The sequence below is a fragment of the Hemicordylus capensis genome, chromosome 3 (assembly GCF_027244095.1).
Source record: "Hemicordylus capensis ecotype Gifberg chromosome 3, rHemCap1.1.pri, whole genome shotgun sequence".
NCBI classification, from domain to species: Eukaryota; Metazoa; Chordata; class Lepidosauria; order Squamata; family Cordylidae; genus Hemicordylus; species Hemicordylus capensis.
The window spans coordinates 232,251,927-232,264,618 of NC_069659.1; the positions used below are offsets into that span (position 1 = coordinate 232,251,927).

At 44.3% G+C, this 12,692-nt stretch overlaps 1 protein-coding gene across 11 annotated transcripts in view; it reads left to right on the forward strand.

Moving 5' to 3' along the window:
* The window catches only part of COL13A1 (collagen type XIII alpha 1 chain), a 184,874-nt gene that overhangs the window by 65,389 nt on the left and 106,793 nt on the right, over positions 1-12,692 (forward strand). For 9 of the 11 annotated variants that reach the window (XM_053304228.1, XM_053304224.1, XM_053304226.1 and 6 more), the window contains 5 exons: positions 1,320-1,385; positions 5,326-5,424; positions 5,896-5,937; positions 7,089-7,115; positions 10,953-10,988. In XM_053304228.1, the coding sequence (XP_053160203.1) occupies positions 1,320-1,385; positions 5,326-5,424; positions 5,896-5,937; positions 7,089-7,115; positions 10,953-10,988 (270 nt within the window). The remainder of the gene's footprint in view (positions 1-1,319; positions 1,386-5,325; positions 5,425-5,895; positions 5,938-7,088; positions 7,116-10,952; positions 10,989-12,692) is intronic. The other 2 variants (XM_053304232.1, XM_053304235.1) reach the window with 1 other exon arrangement.

Sequence of the window (12,692 nt, forward strand, 5' to 3'; positions counted from 1 at the left end):
CATATGCAGTGTTGGAACAGTGTAGTGAATACTTCAGGCAGCAAGTCCAATTGTACATATGTATTTGTTTTATAAGAACTATTTTTGTGAGGGGAAGCAGATGTATTTTTCATGGAACACATGTCTTTTGATTTTAAAAAGACAAGCATGGAGAAGTTGTACTAAAATATGACAATTTGAAACCCAGGGTAGAATGCCTTGGACATTAGTCTTTGTCTTTGGAAAAGTGTTGGAAAATGCACGTCATGTGGCAACAGTAAGGACTTTTACGAGGTACATAATAAGGTAACAATTGAAGAAAGATCCTAAAAGAGTGAAGCCGTCTCAGATGAAGTTCTTGTATGCTACATAGGATGGATTTCTGAGAACACTGCTCTAGTTGGATTTGGCAGAGAGTGAAACTTCTACCAAGATGTGGAGCTGCATCTTCTTGGAAGGAATCTTCCATATTTTCTGCATTCATCTATTCAGCCATTGTTCATTCTCATTTTTAAAATTAAGCATTTTAAAAATTAGGCATTTAACATTTTGACTAGTTTCATCTAACAGGGAATGAAATAGGTCCTATTCATTACCATTGAGCCTATCTAGGGGATGAAAGAAAGGGTCGATATGAGCCTGTGTTGCAATCAGAATAATAACTCTATAGTCATATGTCTGTGTAATTATTAGCACATTTGCCATGAAATCAACTAGTAGCAAACAAAACAGTGTTAGTGGAATAAAATATTTGTGGCAATAAGAAAAGTACAAACTATTAATTTTAAAAAGGCTTTAAGAGATGTAAAGAGGAGGACATAACACAAATAGAAAGTATAAATAATATATGAATAAACAAATTGAGAGCAACAGTGCTACTGGCAGACACCTTAGGTGAGAAAGGGAGTACCTGTGTTTTCTTACAATGAAAGAAAGCTGAATCAACTGGTAAGTTTTACTTTACGTACTCAAGTTACATAACTTGAAAGTACTTTAAAACTAGAGTATTGTTAAGTCTGAAAAGTGAAAACAATTACCAAAGTCAAATATAAGTGATCCAAGCATCCCATATCAGTATGTTTTATATAATTAAAATTTAACATAGAAGAGCTCAGAGGTTTGCCAAGAGGTACCCAATGACAAATGTCTTTTCCATTGTCCTTCATTCTTGTCTCTCAACTGTGACTTACTTTCATTACATCCTTTCATTGTTTTCCTTTTTTCCCCTCTTTCCATTTTCTTTATTGGCTGTTCTGTATGACTTTTGGTGCCCTACTGACCTCCTTTGCCTTGTGACCTTTGGCCCTTGCCCTGTGACCTTCTGGTTCGATCTTCTTCAGCTATTGCCTCTTCTCAATTCAGTGCGGCTGGCTCCACCCCCAGTCATAAAGAGACGCACCTTCCAGGTATCCTTCTCCTTTACCTCTTTTTCCTGGTTTAGGCTTCTTTTTTAATTTCAAAAACTGTTGATTAATAAGCTTATTTTCTTTCTTAAAGAGGGGTTTCATTAAAGCTAGAGAAAGCATGGGTCTACCTGAAGATTCTGCCATATCCCCATTGATGTGTCCCTGCATCACAAATACCATCACAAACTATTTATATACCATTTTAACTCACTTACATGCTGCATTCAGTTTAGCAGCTAGGCGTGAACAGGAATATGTTGGCTGATTATACGAAAGCTCTTTTTTCTAGGGTCACACTTGATGCTTTAAAAAAGCACATGGTGGAGGAATAAGACTTTCACAGTCCAGTTAGAGGGGCTATTCTCACGATGGGAGAAAACCGGGCTAAAGGTGCCTAGCCCGGTTTTCTCCCATCGTGAGAACCACCAGGCTTGCGGGCGAACCCAGTGATTCTCTGGTGGCTAGCCCACCAAAGAAGCCCTCCCCTTAAACTGGGTTAGCAGAGCAAGCTTTCGTTTCCCCATTTTCCCAGTTGTGAGTCACCATGGTGTGGCTCCGCACCACAGCGACTTGTGAGGAGACCCCTGCCTGGAGGCTAAAACAAGCCTCCTGGTGTTGGGGGTCTCCCCAGGATGCCCTGCACACTCACGTGGGGCATCCTGGGACTTCCGGGGGCCAGGCGACCCCCGATCCCTGCAGCCCCTACCAGATTAGTGACGGAGCTGGTAGTTGTGTGGACGGTCGATCTGGCTGCCCAGCAATGAGTGGCTGCTCGTCAGCGGGGAGAGCAGACTAAGCCCGCTCTCCCCACAGAACCCTCCCAGGCTCTATACACGGATTGTGTGTAAAGCCTCAGAATGTATCAGAGAAAAGGATTTACTCTTTTCCCCTCAGGTACAGAGAAAAGAAATGGCTTGCAGGTGAATAGAATGTTTGCTGGGGATCAAAGAAGATAGTCCAATAGGTACTTCGCACTACACTGCAGTCTTATTTGCCATAGTGTTGTACAGGTCTATTCTGTGATAAACACATAAAACAAGCCTCCACAACTTATGGTCTGCCAAGTAGAATACAGTCCACCTATGGTGGTGCACCAGGTGCTTAATAAACCTTCTGCTTTGTTTTTTTGGTGGCCTGGGACTTCAGAAACAAGAAGTAGCTGGCAGATCACAATATGTGGCTGAAAGGTTATCTTCAGTTTGTTAGATTACAAGATTTGTTGGCTTAACAAGAAGTTAACAAGAAGCTCTTTGGGGACAGGAGACCATCTTATTTATGTATTATTTATTTTTCTATATAAACCGCTTTTAGAACTTTTGTTTAAGAGTGGTATATAAATATCCGTAGTTGCAGTAGGGTCAAGATTGTCCATCAGTCCCCAGTGTGTGTCCACTGCATGTTTAGAAATCCATACCTCCTTTTAACACTAAATATGTTTGTTGTAGGAAGTGCTGGTTCTAGTGTAGTGTATTTATAGCAAACTGAATTGCCACATAAAATATGAAATTTCTCTGAGTGTCTCATACCTTAACCTTGGTCTCATCCACTAGAACACTTTTTAATTTCTCAGGTGGTGAGATTATACCAACACTAATGGGATTTCTGTTGACAGCCTCTATCCTCTTCTAAGGATAACTATGTCACTTTGGATTAAGATACTAAAGTAAATTAACTTGTATACCTACAGAGATATATAGGTGGACATTTGGCAAGGACCATAAGCTCAGCTGCCTACAGCATCCTTTAGAAGATACAACTGCACATAACATTCCACTCTGCACCCTTGGCTTTGTTTGAGGATAGTACAGGAACATAGGAAATTGCCATATACTGGTCTATCTAACTCAGTATTGTCTTCACAGACCAGCAGTGGGTTCTCGAAGGTTGAGGGCAGGAATCTCTTTCAGCCCTATCTTTGAGAAGCCAGGGAGGGAACTTGGAACCTTCTGCCTCCCAGAGTGGCTCCATCCCATAAGGAGAATATCTTACAGTGCTCACACTTCTAGTCTCCCATTCATATGCAACCAGGGCAGACCCTGCTTAGCTAAGGGGACAAGTCATGCTTGCTACCACAAGACCAGCTCTCCTCTCCTCCAGTATGATGTGGGTTTGTGCAGATAAGTGCAGTTGGCTCATCTCAGCAAGAGTTCTCCTATAGCAAGATGCTGATCCACACAAAGCCTCTTATCACAGTAGCATTATGATATGTGCCTGAATACATTTAGCCTGGAATGGTGCTCTAGAAGTTATATAGAATGTAACTGAATGGAGGGAATAAGTTAGAGAACAAACACCATACTTATCAGATGTTGCATACTATTTATTAATCATTAATTGAAGCTATTTTTAAAAGTTTTGCTAAGCATGAAGTGGTTTCATTATGTATGGATTTAATGTTCTGCTATGTAAGACAATTTCACATAACCACTGTGACATGGTATAAAAATACATATGGAAATCAATAAAGTTGATTACTGGATTGAACCAAAAGAACAAAGCACAGAGTCTAAAAGGTCCAATGGGAGGGAAAGGGGATTAAAAGCACAAAGTCAACAGTAAGAGAATCAGTCTGGAAAGCCTGAAAAGAAAATATGCATTTTAAGAGGTCTTTTGAATATAGGAAAACAAACAGTAGGAAAAAATAGCAGAACTAAATAATTCCAGATATAAGAAAGGACAAGTAATGGTTAAAGACTGTGTAAGAGAAGAGAGGTGGAGAACTTTAATGGGATTATCTGGTGTTACCCCTAATGAATATCTGTTAAACCCTCAAAGGTAAAGTAATAAGGACCACACTACAGAGCTCTTCTCAAGATCAGTGAGAAGAGCTTGCAGGCTGTCTGCGGGGAAGGAGGGTTAAGCTTACCTTCCCTGCAGATGATCAGCTGGCAGTCCCTGGGTGGGCGGATTGCCCGCCCAGACAAGCAGCAGCTCACCTGCGGCTCGCCTGGCAGTTGCTGGGGTCGGGGTGCCGGGACGTGCCACCATGCGTCGCCCTACCCCCAGGAGTCCAAATAATGCACTGTGCGAGTGTGTGGAGTATTACTGGGATACTCCTCCACCACCCTGAGTGTGCCCGCCACAGCTGAAAACAGCTGCGGCAGACACACGATCAAAAAATTAGGTTAAGGGAGCAGGAGCACTCACTTCCTTAAGCTCATTTTATAAGGAAGCTACTTTGGCGGGTTTGCCACCACGTAGCCACCAGGATTGGGCATGATCCCGGTGGTTCACACGAGTGTGCAAAACTGGGCTGGGGTCCCTTAGCCCGGTTTTGCACGCTCGTGTGAACAGCCTCTACACATGTTACACACAAATGATCTTAATGGTCATTCTGAATAGGAAAAGCTACTTTTAGTGAGGTGGTTTGGAGTAGAGAAGTGGTGGGTGGGGTGGGATACTTATCCTTACCCTGCCCCCTGTTTCTCATTCCAAATTGCCCTCCCAAATTATCTCCACAAGGTTTCAAGTATGTGTTTGCAAAAGGGAAAAGATTAAGTGCTTCTCCCTGCCTGCCATTTCTTCACTCCTGATCCTCTAGAAGTGTCATTTCCTTTTCAAAAAGTGTCACTAGGCTATTTATGCATGTTTGTGGGTGATGTGTAGTTTAGTTATAAGAAGGATTGCAAGAGCATCTAATGAGATTTTAATATTTGCCTTCACTTTTCTCATCCCAAGATCGGAATGTGATTTTCATTCCTTATGGGGACTTGAAAACAACATTCATTCAGAGATTTTCACAGAAAATCCCTCTGCAGTTGGCCTTTGCTAACATTTTGGAAAACCCCTCTTTCTAGCTTATTGTAGGTACTAACAACAGCTTGCTTGGCTTAGTTCTTCTCCTTTTGCTCAGGCTCTGTTTGCTTTATATCACATCCTTTGTCATTGTGCTACATATTAGATTGTATTTGATGATAACATTGTTTTCAATACGACTCAGGGTGAGCAAGGACAGGCAGGGATCCAAGGACCTCCAGGACCACCTGGGCCACCAGGCCTTCCAGGCACTCCAGGGCAACCAGGCCCAACTGGACCAGCTGTAAGTCTTTTTTAACCGACTGTGTCTCTTCTTCCTGAATATGATTTGACTTATACTTCATCACAGATTTCTGATCCTCCACCTCTCACACTCCTAGCTTTGATTCCGGTCAGGTTCCTAAAATGGGGCTAGGACTGAATGAGAAAGAGAGATTTCATGTGAGGAGAACAATGTTGCATCAAAAACCCCATTATCTTCTGTCATATGTCTGTGGACGTGTTGCATAAGAATGCCATTTCCTCTACATTACCACGTGCAACATTCTGGGGTGAGGAAATCACATTCTGGCTGCAATTATTTCATTGTCAATACAAACCCAAATCCTAAAAAATTCCTAAAATCTCTTTGATGTTCTGCTCAGAATACCATGCCCAGGGTGACAGTAACACTCTCCCAAGGTGGAAATCACTCAGTTAAAATAAGGACTATCAAATCAGTATCTCAAAAAGGCACATTTGTTTGTTGCCCTAGGGAAAAGCAGGGGAACCAGGGAAGCCAGGCAGGGATGGAAAGGTATCTGTTTAATTTTTTCTGTAATGTTCACTGCATTTGCTTGCATGAAGGTTATTAGTTTCTCATTACATGAGAACATAAGGCTCGTTGTGGCATGGCTGCATGGATTAATAAGGCGATGGTTAAACTGCAAAGTCTGGTGGTTATTCAGGGTCCCTGTTTCTGCCTGTTTCATTGAAGTGTGTAGTCAACTAAATGCCCAATTACTCAAATATCCTAGTATAAAAACCCCTGAGCTCATTTCAATGTCTGATTTGTTTGCATGTTCAAATTGTGAATTTGAAGTGAGTGGAAAGGAAAGAGATTCAATGATTCCTGACCAAATCAGGGGCTATTAATTCTGAGATAAATGCTCCAGAGCACAATATCAGGGCTGTTATATCAGATGGAAGGAAGCAATGTCCTTAGGGTGGCTCAAAAGACAATTACAAAGGATGTGGAGATTCCTCTGTGTAGACAGGGGTGGTTATCTCAAGACATGGTGGGGAACATCCTGAGACAACTACTATGAACATCCTCTAAATTATGGTTGTGTTACCAAGCTCTGAGACAGCTATGAGCTAGAGCTGAAATAAATTTTGTACAAAAAACTTTAAAATTCGATACAACTGAGAACAGCCTTAGTAATTTAGTGGTTTGTGCAAAATGATTGTGAGGGATTAGCTAATCTTTAATAAAGTGATCAATTTAGAGCCTATAAATAACACAAAATAGATTTACATTAATTAGCATCATAGGTAATAATTAAATTAATTAACACAAACAATTCTTACTGAGACATAGTCATTTATATGGTATTGGCCTTAGAGTGGCTAAAATGATGAGGAAAATTACTCAAAGTAGTCCCACTGAAGAACAATGCCTAACTTTTTCATTTAATTTCAGTGGGACTCCCATTGAAATGAAGAAGAAAAAAGTTAGGCATTGTTGGGACTACTTTGAGTACTTTCCCTCATGTCAACCAATGAATTTACTTACTATTGAGAATGATATCTACAAACATGATTCAGCTAATAAAATTCAATACATATTATGTTGTGTGAGAAGAAATAAATGAAAGGCAAACCCTCACATCCTAGTACTTCCTACCAAGTACTGTAGAGATTTTCAGTGTTTTATTGCATCATGATGTGATATGCTTTTATCTTCAGGGCTTGCCAGGACCCCCTGGACCAAAGGTGAGAAAGGAACTTGGAATAAATACTAAATATTATAACTGTCCTCTGAAATTTCAAATACTTTGTGAGTAAAAATGTGAAATGCATCAAAAGTCAGATTGTGGTTATTGATATCAATGTTCTAATTATAAGAAGATCAGTCAATCATGCTTTACAAATGGACAAATAAGAATCTTACATCAAAGCAGCGAGGTGGTGTTCTTTTTTTTTTTATTTTTAGCCTCAACAATGTTAGTATATCTCAAAATATACTAAATGAATTTAGTACATATACTACTCAAAAATATCTACTACTCAAATATAGTAGTAAATAATGTTAGTAAATCTCAAAATTACAGGACTAACTCTATTGCATAGGCCCAAGTTCTAGATAAGCCTACATTGACATTTGAAGGTTACAGGAAATTGTCACTTGTTGTGTACCCAGATCTTTTTCAATGGAACGCAGGAACTTAGGAAGCTGCCATATACTGAGTCAGACCAGTGGTCTATCTAGCTCAGTATTGTCTTCACAGACTGGCAGCGGCTTCTCCAAGGTTGCAGGCAGAAATCTCTCTCAGCCCTATCTTGGAGAAGCCAGAGAGGGAACTTGGAACCTTCTGCTCTTCCCAGAATGGCTCCATCCCCTGAGGGGAATATCTTACAGTGCTCACACTTCTAGTTTCCCTTTCATATGCAACCAAGGTGGACCCTGCTTAGCTAAGGGGACAAGTCATGCTTGCTACCACAAGCCCAGCTCTCCTCTTGACATCCTGACTAAGCAATCACCCTCACACTTGGAAGACACATTTCCAATGCAGAAAGCTTCCTAAGCTCTACAGGACCTATTGTGAAAGAGGTGGGGGAGTGATTTGCACCTCTCTCACCTTCTGCCAGAAGTGCCTTCTGCCACCTAAAAGCATGTCTCTGAGGGTTGTGTGACATTCAGTGACATAGTGGTGTGGGTGTGGAAGAAGACTGACGAAACTCATGCCCCTGGCTCACACAATAGGCACTATGGAGCTCAGTGGGGATTTTTCTTCCTGGCACATGGGCACATGCTTTGTCAGGATGTTGGCCATTCTGTTTCTGTACATCTCTATCTCTGTCTATCTATCTATCTATCTATCTATCTATCTATCTATCTATCTATCTATCTTTCTCCTGGGTGTGCCAGGGAAAATGTGTCCCGGCAGCCCAGCTGATTGGCTGGGCTGTGGAGGCGCCTGATTGGCTGGCACACCCAGGAGGAGGAGAATTGGCCAGCTGCGAGCCATGGCCGCTGGCAGTCCCAGCCTGACGATGGGTGGTGGCCGCAGGCCCGCCCGCGGCGAAGCGGTGGCGGGCCCAGCCGAGGGCCGAGGTGGTGAGGCGGCCAGCTGGCGGGCGGGCGGGCGGGTGGGTGGCCCCGATACCAGGGCAGAAGGTGGGGGTGGGGGGAGAGGTGGCTGGCCTGCCGCTGGCTGCAAAGACTGGCAAGCGGCGGCAGTGGGCATGGCAGGCCGTGGAAGCGGCACTTGGTGTGATGGGCCCGCTGGCGGGACAGGCCACGGAAGCGGCTCTCGGCCAGGTGCGCCGGCCAGGCCAGGAGGAGCCCGTGGGAGACTGGGGTGGGAGGGAACCGGGCAGCGGGACTTTCCTGTTCGTCACCCGGGAGGAGGAGTGGTGGCGGTGGCCAAGTAAGTAGAACTTTTAAAAATGCAGGGGGAGGGGGGAGGGGGAGGGAAAGAGGGGGAGGGGAGGGCAAGAGGAAGTGGGGCAGGGGGAGGGAAGGGCAAGAGGGAGTGGGACAGGGGGGAGGGGGAGGGCAAGAGGGAGTGGGGCAGGGGGAGGGGAGGGCAAGAGGGAGTGGGGCAGGGGGGAGGGGGAGGGCAAGAGGGAGTGGGGCAGGGGGAGGGGGAGGGCAAGAGGGAGTGGGGCAGAGGAGGGCAGGAGAGAGGAGCAGGGGGAGGGCAGGAGAGACTGGGACAGGAGGGTGAGAGGGAGGGGAGGGTGAGAGAGAGAGGTGGGAGGGGGAGGGAGAGCAAGAGAGAGTGGGGTGGGAGGGAGGGGGAGGGGGGGCAAGAGAGAGTGGGGTGGGAGGGCAGGCAAGAGAGGCAAGAGTGTGGGGCAGAAGGGAGGGAGGGAGAGGGAGGCAGGAGGGAGAAGGGAACAGCCAGCCCCAAAGAGCGCACAGATGCTCTGTGCGGGTTGGCTAGTTAGTATGAAATTTGTTAAAATGTGAAGGGCTCATGTTGGGCCCACCCATCCACATAAGACGTGTTTTGAAGATTAGGATTGGCCCTAGCACATTTAGCACTGTTGACAGAGGTCCAGCCAGAAGAGATTGATGAGCATGCCAGGAACTTGCTAGAGAACCCCATCATGAGGCTGTTCTCATGCACAGCCTAACCCAGGCTAGGGACTAGGGATGTGTGAGCCGGTTCAGTTTGAGCCAGGCTCGACATCAAACCGGCCCTGTTCAACAGGTTCGGGTTGACCGGACCAGTAGCCGCTCCGCTGCTACTTCCCATCTTCACCAGCACAGGAGCGGTGGAAGGCAGGCTTCCCCCCCACTCTACTGACAGCCGGCGTGCAGGCCCTTCCCTTCCTCCGAACAGCACACCTGCACTGTTTGAGTATGGAGACTGCTGTGTGCTGTGACTTTACAACACGCGACAGTCTCCACACTAAAATAGCGCAGGCACACTGTTAGGAGGAAGGGAAGCCTGTGTGCCTGCTGGTCGTAGAGAGGGGGGTAGACAAGGGGAAGCCCGCCCACCACTGCTGCTCTCCTGGTGGCAAAGATGTGAAGTAGCGGCGGGGCGCAGCAGCGCAGTGGTGAGGCCCCCCACTCCCAATGTAATTAATGCGGGGGCTCACAGATGAAGGGTGCATGGTTTCGGCACTGGGGCTTGCATGCTTTTCGCAGACACTAGGGGCCCCCTGCCTTACTCTGTCCCTGGCCACTGGGAACCTCGCTACGCCCTGGACCTCAGTGTTTCCTTCCCTGCTGGAGCAAAGAGAAAGATTGCTATGTCAAAACCTGGCTGTCTTTGCTACCATAGAGTTCTCTTTGCCACTGCATGACAATACTTCCTCCATTCCTCCCAAGAGGGTGTTTTGTCCCCTCAAATGATTATATGTACTAAATGCTAGAAGTCTTTTTGGATGTTATCATCCCTGCTTTCAGAGAGTTGGCCAGGATACTAAGTTATGGGGAGGAACTCTTAATGGTATTCAGTGCTTACCACTGCAGATAAGGAGTTGGTCTTGTGGTAGCAAGCATGACTTGTCCCCTTAGCTAAGCACGGTCTGCCCTGGTTGCATTTGAATAGGGGACTAGAAGTATGAGCACTGTAAGATATTCCCCTCAGGGGATGGAGACCCTCTGGGAAGAGCAGAAGGTTCCAAGCTCCCTCCCTGGCTTCTCCAAGATAGGGCTGAGAGAGTTTCCTGCCTGCAACCTTGGAGAAGCCACTGCCAGACTGTGTAGACAATACTGAGCTAGATAGACCAATAGTCTGACTCAGCATATGGCAGCTTCCTATGTTCCCATGTAAGGACTGAACATGGAAATGCTTGGATAAGGGCATATCAAGGGAGTATGTTAGTGCAGAGGTTTGGCTAACTACCATGTTCCCACTCCTCCTTTTTCTGCATTCAGTGTACACAGGGAACAATATCTGAAAAGGGCTACTAATTATCCAATATAAAAGTGAATTGAGTTGAAAACTTTGTTTTGTTTTCTTTATATTTAAAATGTTTATCCGAGTCCTGATTTGTGTTTGTGTTCCTGAAAGAGGAAGTGGGTTTAATCAGTGCAGTTTAGCCCAAGCTAGTTTATATTTTTACACTTTCTCTTACTTGGCATTGCAGGGAGACCCTGGAATTCAAGGATATCATGGCAGAAAGGTATGAACAAAACATATAAGAAGCACAAAATCAAATAATAGAATAAGTTCAGAAGTGTTTTAAAGCATTAAAGTGGACCTCAGCCATCTGGGAATGTGCTGGCAAAGGATACACCATCCTTATCTTACTCCTATACACAAGCACATCCTAGTCATAGCACTTCCATCACTTCCTACATTGAGTAGCTTTGGCTCTGAGTGACTGGGAGTGAAGTAAGTGTGACTTCCCTAAGAGCCATCACAACCGCTGTCATTCCTTTTGGGTAGCATCTGTTGTAAGAGGTTGGGACTAGAGATGTTTTCTGTTTTTCAAGAGCTATTAAGTTTTCTTAGCTGCTTAGTACAGTTCCTGCTGGGATTCTGGGTACAGAAAAGCCATGAACTGCTAACTGGTTTACATCTTCCTGGGAGAATATTATTTTGCAGTCACATCCACATATAAAATACCTAGCAGCTCTAGGTATCCTTCAGCAACTTCACTCCTGAACCACAAGTGAGACCTGATTCAAATGTTCAGAGGGACACATAACACAGGCCATATCATAGGACAATGCCACCTTAGAATGCATGCTTGCAGTCTCCTCACTTTAAAACTTCGCTGTACATAGAAAGCCGAAATATCAGGGAGAGGGGTGTAGAGAAGATTTTCAGAGAAGTAGTCTCCATGTATTTTCTGAAAGTCTAGTTTTGCCCACATTATGCTGCATGACGTGTAAACCAGTGGAGTATGAGGGCTAGTGGGTTGAGACAAAGGCTCCACAGAAAACATGGATTTTGAGGATGTATTTAAAGAAAATGCTGCTCCTTGAACAGTGAGAGGTAAATCAAGTCAAGAGCATTTAAAGGGAGAAAAATGGGGAAAGAGGACAAAGCATACTGGAGTAGAGATGGAATGCTAAGGAAGTGTTCAGGAAGTGAAATATAATATAAATGAAAATTAATATTTTCAGCAGCTGGCAGTTACACTTATTGTGCAACCATAACTTCTGCAGGAGTTGATGTGCACTCTGTGGCTGAAATGGCAAGATTTGGCAGCCTTCTTATTAGATCTATATAAATTGAGAAGTTTGTCTTCTATGTGGAAGTGAAACTTAGTCCCCTTGGCACAAGACCCGCTCTATTGTTCACATACATATGTACAATTTACAGCCTCCATTTTCAGTGAAAATGATGGTTTCTTCATTATCTGACCCTTAAATAGTTAGAGACTTCACAGCTCTCCGAAGTACTAAGCATGACATTGATATGGGGCTGTGTGGGTGCACACCAAGGAAAGGTTTATGTTTTCTTACAGAAGATGATTAATTTGCCTGATTTGTTTAATCAATGAAAAAACTGGATTCATTTCATCCTGTAAGAAGGGGAATCCAAGGATGGGTATCCATTAATGGGGAAATGATCTGGAAGGCTGGGGTGGAAGCCACACTGAAACGGATGTTCTCACTAAGCAGGCAAAAGCATCTTGGGAGTGATAAACTCCTCTGCCTTCATTGTCTAATTGTCAGACTCAAAATATAGGAAACGTTTTCCTGGTTTTCTATCACAAGCAGTAGCCTGAGCTAAATTCTTCACACATGTGGCTTAATGGGGAATTTCCTTTTAAGTAGTTTATGAAGTGGTCATGTAAAACCTACATGGACCAGAATGTACATTCAAATTACAGGGTGCCTCTCTTCTTCTTTCTATTCTATATTAACATAGCTCC